The 19,843-nt window shown below is 57.3% G+C and overlaps 7 protein-coding genes across 8 annotated transcripts; all 7 read left to right on the forward strand.

Annotated features, from left to right (window-relative positions):
* Window positions 1-907: 907 nt before the first annotated feature.
* ABB37_01127 (putative RNA-binding protein) lies at window positions 908-3,619 on the forward strand (the record flags this gene model as incomplete). The annotated part of the gene is made up of 1 exon (XM_015797518.1): window positions 908-3,619. Exon 1 carries the CDS (start codon window positions 1,577-1,579, stop codon window positions 3,617-3,619), a length of 2,043 nt encoding a protein of 680 aa, XP_015663038.1. The 5' UTR covers window positions 908-1,576.
* Window positions 3,620-4,084: 465 nt separating this feature from the next.
* On the forward strand, window positions 4,085-5,885 carry ABB37_01128 (hypothetical protein; the record flags this gene model as incomplete). The annotated part of the gene is made up of 1 exon (XM_015797519.1): window positions 4,085-5,885. The coding sequence occupies exon 1, from the start codon at window positions 4,143-4,145 to the stop codon at window positions 5,883-5,885; it is 1,743 nt and encodes a 580-aa protein (XP_015663039.1). The 5' UTR covers window positions 4,085-4,142.
* A 590-nt stretch (window positions 5,886-6,475) lies between these two features.
* On the forward strand, window positions 6,476-10,684 carry ABB37_01129 (hypothetical protein; the record flags this gene model as incomplete). The annotated part of the gene is made up of 1 exon (XM_015797520.1): window positions 6,476-10,684. Exon 1 carries the CDS (start codon window positions 6,641-6,643, stop codon window positions 10,682-10,684), a length of 4,044 nt encoding a protein of 1,347 aa, XP_015663040.1. The 5' UTR covers window positions 6,476-6,640.
* A 957-nt stretch (window positions 10,685-11,641) lies between these two features.
* On the forward strand, window positions 11,642-13,275 carry ABB37_01130 (putative mitochondrial phenylalanyl-tRNA synthetase alpha chain; the record flags this gene model as incomplete). The annotated part of the gene is made up of 1 exon (XM_015797521.1): window positions 11,642-13,275. Exon 1 carries the CDS (start codon window positions 11,776-11,778, stop codon window positions 13,273-13,275), a length of 1,500 nt encoding a protein of 499 aa, XP_015663041.1. The 5' UTR covers window positions 11,642-11,775.
* A 1,193-nt stretch (window positions 13,276-14,468) lies between these two features.
* ABB37_01131 (putative 60S ribosomal protein L18a) lies at window positions 14,469-15,028 on the forward strand (the record flags this gene model as incomplete). Of its 2 annotated transcripts, none has more annotated exons than XM_015797522.1 (1): window positions 14,469-15,028. In XM_015797522.1, the coding sequence occupies exon 1, from the start codon at window positions 14,489-14,491 to the stop codon at window positions 15,026-15,028; it is 540 nt and encodes a 179-aa protein (XP_015663042.1). In that variant the 5' UTR covers window positions 14,469-14,488. The 2 variants fall into 2 exon arrangements, with proteins under 2 accessions (XP_015663042.1, XP_015663043.1); XM_015797523.1 differs by having other exon boundaries at window positions 14,472-15,028.
* Window positions 15,029-15,633: 605 nt separating this feature from the next.
* On the forward strand, window positions 15,634-17,315 carry ABB37_01132 (putative ethanolamine-phosphate cytidylyltransferase; the record flags this gene model as incomplete). The annotated part of the gene is made up of 1 exon (XM_015797524.1): window positions 15,634-17,315. The coding sequence occupies exon 1, from the start codon at window positions 16,089-16,091 to the stop codon at window positions 17,313-17,315; it is 1,227 nt and encodes a 408-aa protein (XP_015663044.1). The 5' UTR covers window positions 15,634-16,088.
* A 689-nt stretch (window positions 17,316-18,004) lies between these two features.
* On the forward strand, window positions 18,005-19,616 carry ABB37_01133 (putative mannitol dehydrogenase; the record flags this gene model as incomplete). Its single annotated transcript, XM_015797525.1, has 1 exon — window positions 18,005-19,616. The coding sequence occupies exon 1, from the start codon at window positions 18,147-18,149 to the stop codon at window positions 19,614-19,616; it is 1,470 nt and encodes a 489-aa protein (XP_015663045.1). The 5' UTR covers window positions 18,005-18,146.
* Between the last annotated feature and the right edge of the window lie 227 nt (window positions 19,617-19,843).

The following is a 19,843-nucleotide window of genomic DNA, read 5'->3' on the forward strand; positions in this document are numbered from 1 at the left end:
TGTCTATATATATATATATATATATATATATATATATATATAATATTCACAGATTCACTGCTTAAAGCACCGTTTAACGAAATGAATGAATACGTGATGACCTGTAGGAAAGCAAACCTCCTATGGAGAGGAGTAGTGTGAGAACGTGGGGAACGCAAGAGAATCCGGATCGAACTTTAAGTACCGCTGTACAGAACATGAAACATAAATGTGTTGTTTTGCTTCAGGGATTTGTGTGTGTGTGTATACGTGTGAACGCCGGCGGAATGATTGATGTGCAAGAGGTGGCGTTCTCTCAAGTTCTATTGCAGTCTAACTCTTTAATTCAGTCCAGTTTGATTGTTAGCATGTTTTTTTTTTGTTTTGCGCTCGCGTCTTGGGTGGCGCTCGCGTCGTGAACGCAGCGTAACTCGCTGTGGGCCGGAAGGCAGACCGTGTCGATACATATCAATGTATGGACGACTGACGGAAGGGGGATTTTTGCTCAAAGGAGAAATACAAATGGATCACAGCCGCGTAGCAGCAGCACAAGAGCATTTTTGCGACAGCAAAACAAACAAACAATCCAGTAAACGAGTGCAGATGTGAGAGAAAAAAATCAAAGAAAATTTATTTATGAAGACACAACTTTTGTCAGACTCTGAGTAACTGGTTTCGAGAAAAAGGAAAATGATGCACATGGACACAGTACGAGAAGTATAAATACCCCTTCATTCGCGTCGACGTCTTTCCACCGAGAGAGAGAGAGAATAAATAATACTAGAAGGAAAAAGGAAAAATACGTTCGATGCTTTTCTTCACCTCCGTCCTCACCTCAATGCTCTTCGTGCTTCTTGATCTTCCAAATTCTCGTAAATGCATTTGATTTCATGTAATCTGCTATTCTTTTCCCCCTTTTTTTAACCACAGCTTTGCCAAGAGTTCACACCCACCTACCGCTCTATATTTTACGTTTTCCTGCGTTGCTGTATCGTCTGGCTTCTAGCGTTACTAGCTGCTCGGCGTTCACAAGAAGCGAGAGAGGAGAAACAGGAAAGAAAGCTTTCCTCTCGAGGAGGAATCGCAGATATTTGCAACGAGACAGCGCCCGGAAGGGGAGGAAGGAGGAAGTCTCAGAGCGAAGGAGGGAGGTCTGGCTTGCTGCTCTGGTGTTGGTTCTTGCGATTTTCGTGTTAGAAGCTGGCGTGTTTTTTATTTCATCGGTGAGTTTGTGCCCCCCACTTTTTCTCTGTTGTTGTTCTCATTAGGTGTTTTTCTTTTCACTCTGCGGAACGTAACCGTCGTTAAGGAATTTAGTAACTTCATTTTTTTCTTTTCGTGTGTGTGTGTATTTACAGTTGTGTGTGTGTGTGTTGTGTATCGCTCAACTACTTCTCAGATTGAAGCGACAAGGGAAACGAGCGGGTGAGCCGTGGGAAAGCCCATTGTGGGGGTTTACATTGTGCTGGCTCTGTGTAGACGTACGCTTCTGTTTTCTTTAAAAATCTAAATCTTCTCGTGGGCTGTTGCTGTCATTCAGTGTTTGTGAAAACTGTCTATATATTTATACTTTCAGGAACATATTTTCTGTTTCACCATGTCCACAATTGTGCTGCACAATCTCCCAGTTGGGTGCATGGAGTCCGACATCCACCGCGCCTTGCTGATCTACGGCACGGCGGTGAACATCGAAATGGACGCGCGCAACTCGCAGGCGGTGGTCACGATGCGCACGCAACAGGAAGCCCAGGCGCTGCTGAACCGCCACTCCGTGAACGTGAGCGGGACATCGGTGCGGGTGGACACGCAGCAGTCGCAGCCCCCGCCGCCACCGCCCCAATCGATGGGAGCTGGCCGGTATCCATACCCCTATCCCCCGTCAGGCGCCATGTACCCCGGTATGGTCCCTTCGTCCTCCGCACCGCCAACGCAGTCGTACTACCCACCAAACACGGCAGGCGGCTACCACAACGCCCCCGCGAACACGCCGACTGGCAACGGGAGCGCCATCATGCCGGCGCCACCGCAGACCACGCGGCGACTGAAGGTCGTGGTGGAGGACTGCCGCTACCCCATCACACGCGAGGTGCTCGTACGCATGTTCAGCATGATCGCCCCACCCGTGTCGGTCTCCTGCGGCCCCTACGGACCGACCACAACTGGGATGGTCGAGTTTGCGGAGGTGGCGGCGGCGCAGCAGGCGGTGGAACAGTTCCACGGCAAGGCCATCTACCCGGAGTGCTGCTACGTGAGGCTGATGTACGCGCCCATGTGGGAGGTGCCGCCGGCATCGGGACCAGGGGTGAACCGCACCCCGCCGGCTATGGATACCGCCGGCTACCCTTATGCGGGCCCGGGGGGCAACCCGATGTCTTACAATACCCCCCCACCACCACCGAATGCGGACATCGACGCCCGCTACCCGGCCTGGGACCCGCGCGACCACGACGGCGCCGGCAGCAGCGGCTACGATGAGCGGTACTACGGTGGTAGCCGGGGCTACGGAAGAGGTGATGACACGCGCTTCGCCGCTTCGGCCGCACGAGGGAGAGGTCGGGGCTTCCCGTATAACGACGACGATGAAAGGCGGGACTACGTCGGCCGTGGACGTGGCAGAGGCGGCGAGGGCCCCCACAGTGGACTGCTCGTTCGTGGCGGAGGCGGTGCGGTGCGAGGCAGAGGCGCTCCACTGGGCTTCAGCCCCTACAGCGTCCCTCCACTACCCGCACATCGTCCTCTGCCAGCGCGGGGTGGTGCGGCGGACGAATCGGCCGGGCTTGGCATGGGCGGCCGGCCTCCGGTGGCTCCTACGACCGACTGCGCTGTCCTCGTGTCAGGCGTGGCCGAGTCGGTGCCGCTCTACGACTTGTGGGTGCTGCTGGAGGTGTACGGCAACGTAAAGTCACTCAAGCGGCAGCACACGGACCGCACGCAGGTGGTGGCGCAGTTCCAGCACGCCACCGATACGGTGCTGGCGGTGCAGTACCTCCACGGCTGCCCCTTCCGCGGCTCCAAACTGCGCGTGAAGCGCTTCCTCGGCTACCAGGAGCGCGAAACGGAGTGGAACCTGGGGCGGGCTACGGACCCCTCGACCACCGCAGTGCTGTTTGAAAAGGAATACCACCACCGCGTCTCCCCGCACACACCCCGCAACCCGCGCAGCGCGATGTACCCCGACAAAAACCTGTTCTTCAGCAACTTGACAGACTCCATGACGGAGGCGGAGTTGGAAGAGCTGTGGGGGCGGGCGGGCTTTGAACCGGTCTCGTCGTACCGACGTGGGCCGAAGACGGCGATCGTGAGCTTTAAGAACATCGAGACGGCCGTGGACGTGTTGGTTGCGCTGCACCTGCAGGAGTTCAAGGGCCACACGCTGTACGTGACCTTCTCTCGCTTCCCGCCGGGACCGCGCCAACCCACGTTAGAGCACGATGACGCGCACGGTGACGCGCAGGATGAGGAGAAGGATGAGGATGAGAATCAAGGAGAGGATCCGTCGGAGGCTCCACCGGCCGATGAACCCGTGCCAGTGGAGGTAACGGATGAGGTAGATGAGGATGGTAGTGTCGATGGTGGTGCGGAGGAGACGAAAGCAGCTCCAAAAGCCGGTAAACACAAGGGACGGCCCGCTAAGAAGTAAAAGCATTCTTCGCAGTAAGATCTTGCGGGTATTTCGTTGCACGCGAGGACACGAAAGTGCTGCGTTGTGGGCCTCTCTTTTCCAGAAAGTGTGTCGAGCACGCATGGTCGAACAGACACAGAAGAAAAGAAGAAACGAAGCCGCGTTGAGCTGGACCTTTTGTGGAAACTTCTAGGCGAGCTCGCGCCTGCCTGTGTTGCGCGCTGGCGTGCGTGTGTACGGCTGTGAGCAAGCATCTTTCATACCGTTCTTTTCCTCCTCATCCAGTCTCGCTGGGTGTTAGACATCTCCAACGTCAAAGGGTGAGGTGAACAGCGAAACACGCAGAAGCAACACGTGGACGAACAACGTTGTCCCTGTCACCACTTCTTTTGCGCAGCAGAGAGTTCTTGTTTGTTCTTGATCGTCTCTTCTTCGTTACTTCTCCTTCTTCCCTTCGTCTTCTGCACTCCTCACAAACTGAACAGGAAGGGGCGGATCGTGCCGCTATCCCGTCTCTGAACGCCGTCGCTGTCACTCAGCGATGGACTCCGAGTCGCTAGATCGGGCCTGGGACCCGGCCGCACCGGGTGCAGGTGCGTTACGCTCTACCGCCATTGCCCAACTGTACTTTCGCATGACGAGTCACCACCCCCTGACGATTCTCATAGTCGATGCAATGTGTCTCACGTTCGGCGCGGATGGGGCCACGGTGCAGGAGCTCGTCGACTACCTCGGCATCACCGAGGATCGCATCCGCTTTGGGCTAGAAAGCATTCCTTCCGAAATGCGTTGCACTTCCCAGCAATTGGAGTCGGAAGGCGTGACTCCAAGCGTTGTGGATGCGTCTGCTGCATACGACACTCGCACGCCGAGCAACGGCCCGGCTAGCGAGAACGACCCGCCTGGTGACCGTCGCGTGGAAAAGGAAGGGCGGTATTTCCTCAACTACAAACGTCTCCTCCCCCTCGTGTACGCACACGTCACGCGGCTGCTGCTCGCCACGTGCGTGGTGGACGTCCCTGCGTGCAGTTACGTAGAAGCGGTGAAGGCGGCACAGCTCGCGCCGTACAGCCGCACCTCGGACAGCACGGCGCACGCCTTCTTTGCCAGTTCGCAGCCACCGGCTCGCACAGGATCGGCAACGAACGGAGGCCAAAGACCGGCGGAAAAGCTCACTACGACAGCTGCCGCGGCAGGCCTGTTTGGGTCTTCCTTTTCCAACACAGACAGCACCGGCGAACACATCGACGTGTCGGACGCGATGAAGCGCAAAAGCGCCATTCGCGGAATGTACTGCCTGGGATGCTCGTGTTACTTCTTGGTGGAGGAGTTCAACGACACCCTGTCGCGGTGTCCGCGGTGCGGAAAGGACTCTCTGCGCCTCTGCATCCAAAGTATCCAGCGGCAACTGAACGCACGCATCGCGGCACAGCACACCGTGGTGAAGCTGCTGCCCGCCGTGAGCCAGATCTGGAAGAAAAGCGTGTCTACGCTGCTCGCGTCGACGAAACAGCCGCAGCCGCAGCAGACCGCATCCGGGGAAGGTAACGCGATGCCAACCACTGCCAGCGCCACGGCTGCGCAACAGAACCTCAACTGTGCTCTCGCCAACGACCCATTTCTGTTCCAGCAGGCGCTAGCCTTTCTGCATTTGTACGCCGCGCGCTTCGCCTCCGTGAACGACGCGGCGAGCGTGGTGGATGTGCAGCAGATTTTGACCGAACCCGAGTACCGGGAGCGGCTGCGGGGGAAGGCGTCGCTGGCGGATCAATTTCGCTCCCGCCACCGCCACGCCACCTCCGTCCACGTGCGACTCGTCTCTCAAAGCGACGTGGACGCGGCTCGGCGAGCGGAGAGCCACCAGAAACTGCTCAAGCGGGCGATGCTGCCGCCCTGGCTGCGACACACCTCGACCTTGGAGACGCTGGGGGGCAGCCACGTGTACACCCGCAACTCTGCAGCGATGGCGGAAGGCGAGATGGGAGATGGGAACACGGATAGCGGCGACGGGGTACGGGGAGCTGGCCCGCAGGAGCCGTGGGAATCAGAGGTGGTGCAGACGAGCGACCACACAAAGGCGCCGCCTCTACACAGCGGTGCCGTGTGGAAAACTGGCAAGACGCAGGCGGCGGCAACGGTGGGCGACAAGCGGCGGCGTCCGGCGGAGGTTGACACAAGAGCAGACCTGCTGCGCACTGCCGACTTCATCGCGAAGCACTACTACGAAGACGAGTACGACGAAGTGACGTTGCCGTCGTCACGCATGCGACGCCATCACCGGTGAAAGCAAGCTGGTTCGTGTGTTGTCGCAGAGGAGCACGGTGCGTAGTCACTTTTTGTTTCTCTCGTATCTCTTGATTGTTCAGAAGAGAGTCATTTTCTCCTTCTGCGTGTGCTTATGTGGCTCTTAAAAAGAGAAAACTGCTGCTGCCTGTCGTGTTCATGTCAAGCTGTGCGTGGGCTGCGCGAATAGAGACAAGGGAGACAACTGACTTAAAAGTCAATAACTTGAGCTACGTTGTGTAAAACAGCAAACCTGTATCTGCGCACTGCACTAGGGCATCCAGATCCATTTACTCCGTCTTCTTCACGCGCCACAAACAGTCTACTTTTGGCTGCGGAAAGAGCCACCTTGTAGGTTATTAATTCTTCTTCTTCGCAGAGAATGGCATCGAACGCAGTCAGCTGCGCAGCATTCAACTTCATGGTGACGAAGAAATGAAAAGAGAAGAAAAGGCGTGGACTTCTGTTGCTGATGTGGAGAAGCGTCCTGCTTTAATTCTGTGCGCGATCTCATCGTTTCTCTTCTGCGTGCTCTCTGCATTTACCATCACCCACGATTCTCTTTTGCGCGGTTCTGTCTACACTCATAACAGGGGAGAAAAGAAGATCACGCAAGAGCACCCCTCAACAGTGGGGCAGCATAACTTATCGTTGCATCGCACACCACGAAGCTCAACGCAGCCGTCGCTCTGGCTCTTCCATTGTCTTCCTTTTAGAAATAAACATCAAAGAAAAATATAATATCCAGCGCTCTCAATGCAGTGTGCGAAAGATGCGCCGATCTTCACCGTGCAGTCCGTCGTTCAGGGATTGGCGTCGGACAGCGCCCTCCTCCTCAGCCTTGTCACCACCGTCGAGCGGACGGCGACGCCGCAGCAGAAGACCACCTTTGCGCGTCACTTTGTCTCGTTGCTGCTGCTGTGTCGTGACGAGAGCGTCTTCGCCGGCAGCGAGCTCCTCGGCGAGTTGTTCTTGCTAGACCTGGATCAGGCGATGTGGCGCCAGCGCGACGCCGCCGCGTTTCTCCGTCGCCCGGCCACGATCGTGAGCTGCCTGTTGGAGCAACTGTCACGTGAGACCTTCACCTCTCCAGAGGGGAATCTGCTGCCGCATCTTGTGGCCGCGACGCGGGTGCTGAGCGCCGGCGACGACACCTCCGCCTCGAGCATCGCAACACCGATGGGGGCGTCAACCGGGCAGTGGAGTCACCACTCCGAGGACGGCCCCCTCGCCTCGCCGGCGCAGCCGGATGGGATCAGCGTGTACGACCGCTTTAGCACGAGTGAGCTCGCCGGGCTGTCCACGGCAGAGCAGCAGTTCTTCGGCGACCTGGGTCGCTCCCCGCACCTCATGCATTCCGTTTCGAGCAGCGTCGGCGCCACCGGGATGGAGGGTTCGCGGCCGCCTCTGCAGGCGAGTTTTGCCTCCTCCGGTCAGCCGCCGCAGCCGGCCCGCCGCGTCTCCTTTCTGTACGGCTCCAACGGTGGCGGCGCGGAGGCGGCCACGACGGCGGCGGCAGCAGCAGGCCCCTCGAGCTCCGGCTGGCGGGACAGCTTCCGCTACACGGAGGCGTCGAACGAGAACGGCAGCCGCCCGGCGACGCGCACCGCCTTCACCGGGGTGCAAGTCCGAGAGGCGGTCGACTTCTTCTCCGAGGCGGCCGCGATGGCAGACCCCAAGAACGTGCCGAACGCCGAGTCAGCCCTCAACGTGGTCGACGTGCGCGCGGAGGCGGTGCTGACCCTCGCCTTCCAAATCCAAGACGTGGTGGCGAAGCACATCTCGGACTGTCCCCTCGTCTTGCGACGCGCCTTTTGGCTGTGGCTGCGTGCTGCTTCTGGCCGCAGCGGTCCGCCCGAGTCGGCGGAGATTTCGCCGGCGCCGCCCGCCACGACGGCCGCAGATGCTGTGCATAGACTGGCCCCCAACCCCACGTCCTCCACCACCACGTCCGCCCCATCCCTGTCTCCGTCGCCGTCGCTTTCGTTTGAGTTTGTCGGCATGGCAACCATGGTGATGTTGCACATGCTGACGCCGCTGCTGCTGTCCATCCCGTCCTTTGTGCTGCCCGTAGAGGAGGACGAGAACAGCGAGGCCTACGTGACAACCACTACGCGGTTTCGCTTCATGGCAACGCTGCTGCAGAAGGCGGCGTACGGCGTATTCTTTGACGAGAAATATGATGCTGGATTGACACCGCTAAACCGTGGCATGCGCGAGCTGCACCGGCGGTGGGTGTCGTGCTTCAGCGCCTTGGCCGATTACCGCGACGCGTCGTCGATGAATTGGTGCTGTCCGCTGCCCTCGCCGACCCGCGGCCTCGCTCTCTCCCCGTCAAGCCAGGCGGAGGAGCAGGCGGTGGTGCAGCGCTACTTCCAATTTCTGGACGGTTTCTTGGTCCCCTACCTGCAGACGACGGTGCTGCTGCGTCGGTTTACCGAGGCGATCCACCTGCCGCAGTGGCTGCGCTGTACGTACTTTGGTGCTCGCTTTGCGCGCGGGCAAATTGGGGGCTCCTGCACCGCCTCCGCCGCCGCCCCTCCGTTGGTTGCCAACACGTCGAGCATCTCTACTGCTCTTTGGGCCGTCGCGGAGAAAGATGGAGGTGAGGAAGAGAAGCTGCTGCGCATGAGCACAGCTGTTTCGCACGTGGTGGCGGGTCTGTCCACTGCCGCGTGCACCAACAAGACGCAGGTGGTGAGTGCGCTGATGGCGAACTTCATCTCCTTTCTCGGCACCAACAGCGCGAAGGTGACCACGGTGGTGATTTACGAGGACCTTCTTCGCCGTTACTGGGCCCAGTTCCCACAGGCTGGCGGATTGGATGGAACGGTCGCTTCCATCGAAAGAGCCGAGGCTGCCGCGGTGCTTAACTTTTACATTTACCTTGCTGTACAGCACAATGTGGTGAGTCCGCAGTTCCAGCTGGTGTTGATCCCGAGCGTGTCGGCTGCGCTGCGCTCGCAAGACCCGCCCCCACGCTTCAGCCACCTTGCCTTTTCTACCACAAGCACGATGCAGTGGATCTGGCACGTCCTCGAAGGCGTTCCCGTGGCGTATCGCCGGCACTGCGACCGTGTCCTGACAGCTACGGTGGCCTCCGGTAAAGGCGGGCTGGACGTGGGGCAGCAAAAGGCTTTCGCATCCACCGCAACACCGCAAATGCCGCGGCTGGAGATCTGCGGCTCGTTCTCAGAACTCATGTCGTGTCTGTTCCAGGGCCTGTCCAGCTACATTCCGCTTAGCGCCGACGACTATCACTGGATGGTGTGCGAGCAGCAGCAGCCGCAACAGCCGCAACACCAGCTCTCTTCGTCATCTGCTGTACTTCCTACCACGGAGGCGGCACATAAGGTGGTGCAGCTCAGCAGCGAGGACTGCTACATCGACCCAACTGTCACTACCAACAGCTGCTCTACGGCCGCCGCTGCCCAGCACCATCGCTTAGCGATATCCGCCGCGCTGGCCAACACTACCACGTTGCACTCGCTACGCGCACGCTGGCGTCGCCCACTCGCCGTGTCGGAGAGCCTCAGCGCCAGCGGTATCCTGCCGTTGCACTCCACCCGCGGACTCTTCGAGGTGCTCTGCACCGTCACCTGTCGCCGTCTGTGGACGGACGGCACGTTGCAGCCCATGATGGGGGTCAGCGCAATGGGCGCCCTCGTGCAACCTCTCTGCTCCGTTGCCCATCTCTACGGCGCGGCGGCCGACGTTGCGGCGACGCTGCTTGTGGCGGTGGACGCGACGCCGCCACCGCGCTGGCTGCGGGACCTGCACTTCAGCCACGGCAGCGTCAGTGTGCACGTCGGTGACAGGGAGGACGGCAGCGGACGGGTCTCCGGTGCGATGCCCACCACGCCCGGTGCCTCGTCGGCGACCACGCAGCGGATCGACCAGGTGCACTGGCCGCAGTGTGCGTGGTTCTACCCAACCTTCGAGGAGGACGCCGACGAAGGCGCGTCCGCTGCGACGTCCCTCTGCACCCAGTGGGAGTCGCTGATGCAGCACGTCCTCTTCTTCAGCAGCGAGTTCGACGCGAACGTGTCGGACTACGACGCCGACTCGAACGTGGCGGAGCAGATCCTGTCCACGCGCTGGGGACTCCACGGCGGTGGCGGAGATGGTGGCAGTTCCTCGACCTCGCCGTTGGCCCCATCTGCGCAGGAGGGCGGGTCTTCTTCTGCCGGGGTAACCGCCGGGCTCTCCTCCCTGCACGCGGTGCCAAGTCTACGCCACCTTTCCATTGAGAGTCTGTGGCGGCTCTTCCTCTTCAACGTGCGGCAGACGTGTCACATTATGCGCCGCATGACACCGCGTGAGTGTCCGTTCTGCCGCATGGAGGGCGCCATCGCCGGTGTCCTCGGCGGTGGCTGCGCACTGCGCAAGTCCACCGTCGCGGTGGTGCGGCCGGTGCTGGCCGAGGACCCGGCCTCCCTCTCGGAGCGCATTTCCCAAGCCGCCGCCGACGCGCTGCGGACGTGCTTCCCGTCGGAGGTGACCATCGTCCGCCTCATCGTGTCCGTCGCGTCGTACATCCGCAACGTGTACGCGGTCGTGGCCCGGCTGCGCGAGAGCGGCGCGGCGGTGCCTGCGTCCATGACGCCCGCGAGCTACAAGACAGTGGCCCGCGATGGGACGGCGCAGCTCCTGTACGGCACGGCCCCGCTCACGGCGGCGCAGGGGCGTTTGGTCGATTTGTTGTGCTTTGACGGCGACTCGCTCACCCGAAAGGCGTTTCTTCCGTACTACGAAAACTGCACGTGGCACCCGTATGGGCGGCTGCTGTACGATTGTTAGTGGCAGCTGCTCTCTTTTTATTATTATTCCTTTCTTTTTGTGGTACACTGCTTTCGTGCGCCTCTGTGTAGCGAAGTATCCATCTACTTAATATTGTTGTGCGAGGAGCCCCCCAAAAGATGGCGCTGACTGAAGGGCAGGGTGACGACAGGTGATCAATGAAATGTTTCTGCTACTGTATTGTTTTGCAGTGAATGGTGTGTGTTTGATCTCCATCTCTTCATTTCCTAAACCAATAATTAAAAGAAAAACGGTGGGAAAGGTAGCCTCCATTAAACCAGGCAGAGATAAAATTGCTGTGTTGCATCAAGCCTCTTCACACTGGCATGAGTAAACTGCTTTTCTTTTCGCTTTATTTTTGCTGAACTTGTATGTTGGCGACCTTTAAAAAAAAGATGGCGATGCTGTAGAATTCACTTCCACGTCTCCTCTAAAAGAGGATAGATGCGATAGTTGTTTTTGTTTTCCTTCTTACCCTTGGTGTAATTTTCAGGTGATTTTTTTATTTCTTCTGCTGCTGAAGAGTAATATAAGAAGCTCTAACTTCTGCCAGCAGGGCAACAACGCGCTGTTGTCAGGCGCTCCAAAAGATGTCACCGCCTCCCATTCAAAAGCTGGCCATCGTGCTTCGTGTTACGTCTACTACGTGCTGCGCGAGCGAGGATGTCGGAGTTGTGGAGGTGCCGTCCTCACCCCTTGCTGTGGCCAACCTGCGTCGAGCGCTTCGAACTCCACTGCACCGTTCCTCCTTCGTGTGTATCGGAAACGTGTGTTTTTCTTCCCTCCCCCCCCCCCCGGCCCCTATCGTGCCACTGAGCTGCACTTTCGCCTGGAAATGCGTTTCCCGCGCATCTCTTCTCTCTTTATTTTCTTATCACAACCTTCTGGTTGATCTCAACACTTTACATTACGCCTATGCACAATCAAAACTCCCCGCGATGAAAACTTCTCTTTTCAAGGAAGAAACGCAAAAGACCGTCAACGGCCGTTTTGTTTTTCACTCGTTTCTGTCTTTTACCCCAAAGAGAAAGCCGCCTCCTCCCCTGTTATTTTGTTTTAAAATATCTCTTTTCCTAGTTGACGTCGCAGCCATGAGCCAGGCATCCGTTGAGGCCGCCATCTTGAAGGCCCTGTCCACCGCGGACGAGGTCCAGTCAACGCAGCTGGCGAAGCAGCTTCACACAGACCATCAAGTTGTAGTCGGTGCCGCCAAGTCGCTCGAGTCGGACAACTACATCAAATCGGAGATGGGCCAGCAGATGGTGCTGAAGCTGTCGCACGAGGCCCACGAAATCATCGAGGCCGGCAGTCCCGAGTACCTTGTGTGGGAGTTTCTGAAGGACGGTAGGAAGAGCCAGGAGGAGGTGACGAGCAAACTAGGCAAGGAGACGACCGGCGTCGCGCTGGCGAACGGCATCAAGGCGAAAATGTTCAAGACGTCCAAGGAGGGCGGGAAGGTCTTTTTGGAACGCGTGCCGGGCAGCGACAGCGTTGTCGACGCCGTTCGCGAAGTTCTCAAGAAGGCCGCCGCTGCTGCCGACCAGATCGATGCGAAGACGATCGAGATGCTAAAGAAGCGCAAGCTGGCGACGGTGGAGGCGTACAAGACTTTCACCTACACGAAAGGGCCCTCCTACGCGAAGGAGCGGACGGCGAAGGCGGTTGGCGACCTGACCCGTGACATTCTCATGGACGGCTCCTGGAAGGAGCGCCAGTTCAAGGAATACAACTTCTCCGCCCAGGGCGCCGAAGTGGACGGCGGTGCGCTGCATCCACTGCTGAAGGTGCGTCAGGAGTTCCGCGAGATCCTCATGGAGCTCGGCTTCCAGGAGATGGATACGCAGCACTGGGCGGAGGTGTCCTTCTGGAACTTCGACTCGCTCATAATCCCGCAACAGCACCCCGCTCGCGATCTGCAGGACACCTTCTTCCTGTCCAAGCCGGAGTCGGCGCAGCTGCAGGAGCTGGACTACGTGGAGCGAGTGAAGACGATGCACGAGGCGTGCTTCCGCACCCCGTGGAAGATGGAGGAGGCCACCCGCAACGTCCTGCGCACGCATACGACCGGCTCCTCGGCCTTTGTCCTCCACAACCTGGCCAAGCACGCGACGCGCGGCGAGGACGGCAAGCTGCACTTCCGCCCTGGCCGCTACTACAGCATCGACCGCGTCTTCCGTAACGAAGAGATGGACCGCACCCACTTGTGCGAGTTCCACCAGGTCGAGGGCTTCGTGATTGACCGCGACATATCGCTGGCGAAGATGATGCACACCTTCGACTCCTTCTTCCGCCGCATCGGTGTGTCGCAGCTGCGCTTCAAGCCCGCCTTCAATCCGTACACTGAGCCCTCCATGGAGATCTTCGGCTTCCATACCGGCCTGAACAAATGGATTGAGGTGGGCAACAGCGGCCTCTTCCGCCCTGAGCTGCTGCGTCCGATGGGCTTCGACGACGATGTTTCTGTAATGGCGTGGGGCCTCTCCTTGGAGCGCCCAACGATGATCAAGTACGGCATCAACAACATTCACGAACTCTTCGGCCACCGCGTGGATGTCCGCTTCATCAAGCGTGCGGTCATTGCGCGCTATTAAGCCCCGCGCAACCGGCCGTTTTTCGTGAGGGGGCGTTGTTCAAGGTCAGTACGCTGCTGTTTACGTCTGTTCCTGAAGAGGTCGACCGAATGATGTTTGCAAAGCGGCAGCTACGGTGGGGGAAAAACTCCCGAGGTTGGGGTGGCGCACGAGGCGTCACACCCGCGGTACTTCCTTTTCTCACTATTTGTGACGTAATTGCATAGCGTTGTTGTTCGTTTGTTTCCAGTTACGCTCTTCGTATGAGTGACATTTCCTTCCGCGCTGGCGCGTCGAAGTAATTAACTAAATTAACGTCTTTTAGTTTATGCTGTGTTATTCTTATCCGCTGCTGCGGCTGTGGGGCTCCGACCTTAACTGACCCGCTTCAGTTTTCGGCATTCAATTCTGAGCAAAGGCTGCAGGGTCAACATGCGAATGTGAAAGTTGACTTTTTCTGTTTTTGCTTTTGGTGGTGTGCTGGTTGTATTTTTGGAGGGTAAGATCGGCGTGTGGAGAAGAACATGGAAGTGTGAGGGAGAGGGACGGAGATATGATGTGCGCACGCGAGATAACAGAGTCAGCACAGCTTCATAAAGTATGTGGGAAGTCACGGACGTTGGCAGGGACCATGTGCGTTTTCTCTTGCTTCTCTCTATATAGATGCTACTATCCTTCTTTTTTTTTCCCCTGTGGCGCTTTCGCATTGAAGTCTGATGAAACAGACAGTTGAAAAGGAATCCATATAAACGGCGTGTTCAACACAATGGTAGCATTGCCGTAACTGAGAAAGCTAGCAATTGAGTTGAGCAGCAAAGATAGTGCTGGCAGACAGGACCAAACGCTCTGTTTTCTTTGTTTGCTGAGTAAGCCTGAGTGCACGGCTTTCGATCTTCTCGTTGTTGCTTTTCCTCATCACTCGGTGTGCACGATTGCGGCGTGCCATCAGCTCTCTTTTCAACGCAGCTACCTGTATTTCTTCACAAGGTACATATGCACTGCGGGCCGCACATGGGATGCGAAGTCGCTTTGTTTTCTCACATCTCCTCCCTCAACCATCGTCGCTTCCTCCTCTTTCGTTTTCTGCCTCGCTTCAACTTTTCCTCGTACGCTACGGCACCTCATGCCGGGGTGACAACGCATCGTCCACCTCTCTCTCTCTCTTTCACAACACAAACAACGAAATCAACAACGCACCCACTTAACAAAAAAAAAGTAGTGAGGAACATCCAGAATGGTCAAGCCCCACCTCCACCACTACCAGGTGGTCGGCCGCGAGTCGCCGTCCGAGAAGACGCCTGAGCCGACCGTGTACAAGTTTGAGGTGTTCGCCCCGAATTTCGTGGTCGCCAAGAGCCGCTTCTGGCGCATGATGAAGATCAAGAACAAAGTCAAGGCCACCCACGGTGACGTGCTGTCCTGCAAGGTCGTGAAGGACGCGAAGCTGGCGGCGCGCAACTACGTCGTCGACATCGCCTACTACAGTCAGCGCTGCGGTTACACGCGCATGGTGAAGGAGTTCCGCGACGTGTCCAAGAGCGGTGCCGTGAGCCAGGCCTACCACGACCTGGCCTCCCGCCACCGTGCTCGCTACCACAACATCGAGGTGCTGGAGGTGAAGAGCATCCCGGACCACGAGGTGAAGCACCTGAACATCTCGCAGTACCACGTGCCGAACCTCTCCTTCCCGCTGCTGCAGCGCCGCGTCAAGGCCGCTCGCAAGGACCGTGCCATCTTCGTCAAGAAGAACACGAAGCGCGCTATGGTGGCTTAAGGCGGTTGCTCGCCTGTCCCTTTTTCTTTCTCGCTGCTGTGGTGGCCCCGTGCGTCTCTGCGGCGAGCCAGCGTTAAAGGTCGGCTGGGGAGAGAACGTTCTTCCACTCATCACGCACTTTAATGTGCTTTCTTTTCTTTTTTCCTTAGTTTTTTGTTCTCATTACGCTAAAAAAAAAATCCATCTGAACTATCGGAGAGGAAGAGGAGGATGTGGGGCTACCTGGAGGGAAGATCCCCCAGATGTTGGTGAATTACACAACCGTCTTTTTGTCGATGGTCGGCCTCACACACCTGCTCGTTTGCGCTGGCGGAGGCCTCACCTTTTTTTCCTCTGTGAACTCTGGCACTCCGCCTTCCGCGATAGCGTTGCTCCTGCTTTTCGAAGCAATAGTCACACCTGGAATGGCGGATAAATTGATCACCATTGGAGCTCGCAAAAGATTTCTCTTCTACCCGACAAATCATTATGATCTGCGTCTGCTATGCGTGTACACGCTTCCATGTCACATAAGTCAAAATGGTTCTTTCGCTCGTATTTTCTTTTTCTCCTCCTCCTCATCTCATTTCTCATTTTTCATTTTGCACGCGCTGTTCCACTTTGGTAGGGACGCTTCCTTCGCTTTCTGCGTGCACGTACCTCAACTTGTCTCCTTTCGTGAGTTCTTTCTCTCTCTCTCTCTCTGCTCCGCCTCGACGAGAAAGCGAACCGAGGCACCCCGCTTCTGCCGCTGCAGCTTCGTCCGTCATTTCTATCTCGGACAGGCTTCCATTTTCGACACAACACATTGATTGTTGCCTTAAGCCACATTTGTTATTTCCTTCTTTTGCATTAAGTTGACCTTCGTTGGAACTCCAAGAAGAAACGTCACGCATAACTGTTCTAAAAGTAAAGAAAAACTAACTCTCCTTTTTCCGTGTTTCCCAGCTGTTCAGTGCACCTTCGTCGTAGTTGCCTCGATCTCCGCTTTTTTAGAAACTCTCTCCCCCTTCTTTTTATAGTCACGTACTTACACACACACCACACATCTCCTGCCTTGCGTGCTGTGCTCTACCGCACCATGTCCACGGCAGCTTCCTCTTCCCTTCCCCAGCAGACATCGCCAACGTCCCCGACCGGGGGCCCGGTGCGGGTGCCGCCGGGGAAGGTCTGGCTGAACGCGGACGAGCCGGACGACGAGTACCCGCTGTTTTGCGTCTCTGCGATTCCGCCCAAGAAGCCGGGCACGGTCCGCATTTGGGTCGATGGCTGCTTCGACATGCTACACTTTGGTCACGCGAACGCGCTGCGGCAGGCCCGCCGGCTTGGCACGGAGCTCTTCGTGGGTAGCCACTCGGATGAGGAGGTGATGCGGTTCAAGGGGCCGCCGATCATGCACGCCGAGGAGCGCTACGAGGCGCTGCGGGGGTGCAAGTGGGTGGACTACGTGATTGAGAACTACCCCTACTGCACCCGTCTCAAGGACATGGAGAGGCTGGAGATCGATTACGTGGCGCACGGGGACGACATCTCCGTCGGTTTGGATGGCCGCAACTCGTACCAGGAAATCATCGATGCCGGCAAGTTCAAGGTTGTGAAGCGCACCGAGGGCATTTCTACGACGGACTTGGTGGGTCGCATGCTGCTGTGCACCAAGAACCACATGCTCCAGTCGATGGACGAGATGCAGCTGGAAAACGAGCTCATTGAGCAAAGTCCCACGACACACTACCTGACCACCTCCCGCAAAATCGTGCAGTTCAGCAACAACTCCAGCCCCAAGCCTGGCGACCGCATCGTCTACGTCGACGGCAGCTTCGACCTCTTCCACATCGGCCACATGCGCGTCCTCGAGAAGGCACGCGAGTTCGGCGACTACCTCATCGTTGGCGTCTACGAGGATAAGGTGGTGAACGATCACAAAGGCAAGAACTACCCCATCATGAACCTGAATGAGCGGGTGCTGGGCGTGCTATCGTGCCGGTACGTGGATGAGGTGGTGATGGGCGTTCCGTTCGACGTGACGAAGGAGCTCATCGAGAGTCTTGGGATCGACGTCGTGGTGGGCGGCAAGTTCACGGATTTGGTGCTGGATGGGCCGGCGTCGACGTGCTACGAGGTACCGAAGGCGATGAACATCTACCAGGAGGTGGACTCCGGCACCACCCTCTCCACCGACTCCCTCGTTGACCGCGTCGTCGAGAACCGGCTCGCTTTTCTGAAGCGTCAGGCAGAAAAACGCAGGAAGGACAAGAAGAGTGCGGAGAGCAAGCCGGAGGAGTACAGAAACGTGAAGGAAGTGAATTGAGGGGGCTGCGACGTGAAAGATTGTTAGCACGACGAAAGAGAAGAGTAGACAAAAAGAACCGCCGGAAAAGGACTTTCTTGCATTTGGGGTTCCTCTGACCGCCGAGTTACGTGAAGATGAACACGAACCTTTCCCCCTCACATTCCGTTTCTTCGGCGCCTTGAAATGCACACGACTCCACGGTTAGGTGAGCCCAGTTAGCTAAAATTAATTTGCTGACGGAACGTCTTGTGCGGAGGCGCGAGGGTGCTTCCTCGTAACAACAACAAAAACACACTAATTGGGATGCACATCTTCTTTCCCGTTGCCGCTGCAGTCGATGCGATGCGACGCCTTGCCGAATCCCATCAAGCGTGGTGGCGGTGAGGTCTGTCACATGATTCTCTCTTTCCTCAACGTGCGGCGTTCACGCAGGTGTTTCAAGAGAAAGCAGAAGCTTGCTTTCCAGAGCGCTGGTTTCATCGAGGCCGCCGGGTTGGTGTGGCCGCTGCTGCACCTCTTTGGGGAAGAAATGCTTGTTGAGATGACTTCCGTACGCACGAAGCTTCGTGGTGCTCGCCATGTACGTGTCGACATGTTATGATGGATGGACCAATTCGGCGTTGACGCTTTGTAAAAAGCAGCAGCAATCAACCGAACCCTCTCTCTCCCCTTATTTTTTTTTGGTGTATTTCTTCTTGCTTTGGCGCAGTAATTCGCCTTTTTATTATTATCTTCCGCTATCGGTAACGAAGAAGAACATCACAAGCGCTTTAACATCCAGAGCTGTGCTCCTCGCTTTTCCTTTCATTCCAACCAAAACAAAACCTTTTTTTTTCCATCCTCGCCTCGATGCCGCTGCAGAAGTCTGACGCGTCCTTGGCGTACGACCGCCGCCGCATCACCCCCGGCATCGTGCACTTCGGTGTTGGCCAGTTCTGTCGTGGTCACTTATTTCGCTACACACAGCACCTGCTGGAGGTGTCCGCGAAGGAAAACCACCAGTACGACAGCTGGGGCATCGTTGGTGTCAATGTGATCAAAGGCGAGCGTGAGCGGGAAATGTGGCAGGACTTCAAGAAGCAAGACTGCATGTACTCCGTCACGCTTTGCCCCACGAAAGGCCCCCACACAACGGAGATCATTGGGAGCATGCTCGATTACGTGTACGCGCCGGAGCAGCATCAGAAAGTGTTGGACTACCTTGCTGACCCCCGCATCCGCATTGTCTCCCTGACAGTGACGGAGGGCGGCTACAACATCGACGAGGTCAAGAACTGCTTCAACCTGGCAGACAAGGCGGTGAAGGCGGACCTTGCGAACCCCGCTCAACCGCACACCACCTTTGGATACATTGTGGAGGGCCTGCGCCTGCGCCGCGAGCGGAAAATTGAGCCGTTTACCGTGATGTCGTGCGACAACCTGCGCCACAACGGCGATGTTGCGAAGAAGGCTATTTTGGGCTACGCTGGCGCGCGTGACGCCGAACTGTGCCGGTGGATCGAGGCGAACGTGTGCTTCCCGAACAGCATGGTCGACCGCATCACCCCCGCCACAACGCCTGCCATGCGGACCCATCTGAACAAGTTGACCGGGCTTGATGACCTGCAGCCGGTGATTGGAGAGGACTTCAACCAATGGGTTATCGAGAACCGGTTTCGCGTTCGTCCACCGTGGGAGCGGGTTGGTCAGGAGCTGACGGACAACGTGGCCGGCTACGAGAACACGAAGGTGCGCATCCTTAACTCGTCGCACCTGATGCTGACGTTCTCTGGATTGCTCCTCGGGTACCGGATGGTGCATGAGGCGCTCGGCGACGCGGACATCCACCGCCTTGTGGCGAACTCGCTGGAGAACGACGTGCTGCCGACGCTGGACTCGCCGATGGACAAGGTGGCGTACAAGAACAAGGTCCTGTCGCGCTTCATGAACCCCGCCATCGCGGATCAGCTGCTGCGCATCGCAGGCGACGGCTGCAGCAAGGTGCAGGTGTTCTGGACGAACAACGTCGTTGCTTTGTTGAAGAACAAGCGCGACCTGAGCAACTTCGCCTTCGGCCTTGCGTGCTTCCTGGCGTACCTGGAGGGCAAGGATTGCAAAGGAGCCACGTTCCCCGTGATTGAGCCGAAGCTGGACCCGAAGTGGAAGGAGCTGATTGCGAGCTCGAACCTCTCTGCGCCGCTGTCCCTCAACGCCTTTGATTCGTGGAGAAGTTTGGATCACGCCGAGTTGGATGCGCAGATCGTGCACTTCCGCAAACTGATCAAGGAGAAAGGTGTGCGTGCTGCAATGCCTTTCAAGAACAAGAGCGCCCAGTTGTAAGCTCTTTTTTTTCTTATTTCTTTCATTGTATATATCGCTTATTACGTTTCCCTCTCTCTTATGAACCGTCGGTCCCGATGTGGCCAGTTAGCGGCGACTGGTGTTTCTCACCTTGACGACAGCACGATGAGAACAAATCGCATTGCGGACACGAATAAAACAACGGGCTGCAGCCAAAAAAAAAAAAGGTAAGGTAAAAGAAAAAACCGATCGTGAGGCGTTTCAAA

The sequence above is a fragment of the Leptomonas pyrrhocoris genome, assembly GCF_001293395.1.
Source record: "Leptomonas pyrrhocoris isolate H10 chromosome Unknown, whole genome shotgun sequence".
In the NCBI taxonomy this organism is placed as follows: Eukaryota; Euglenozoa; class Kinetoplastea; order Trypanosomatida; family Trypanosomatidae; genus Leptomonas; species Leptomonas pyrrhocoris.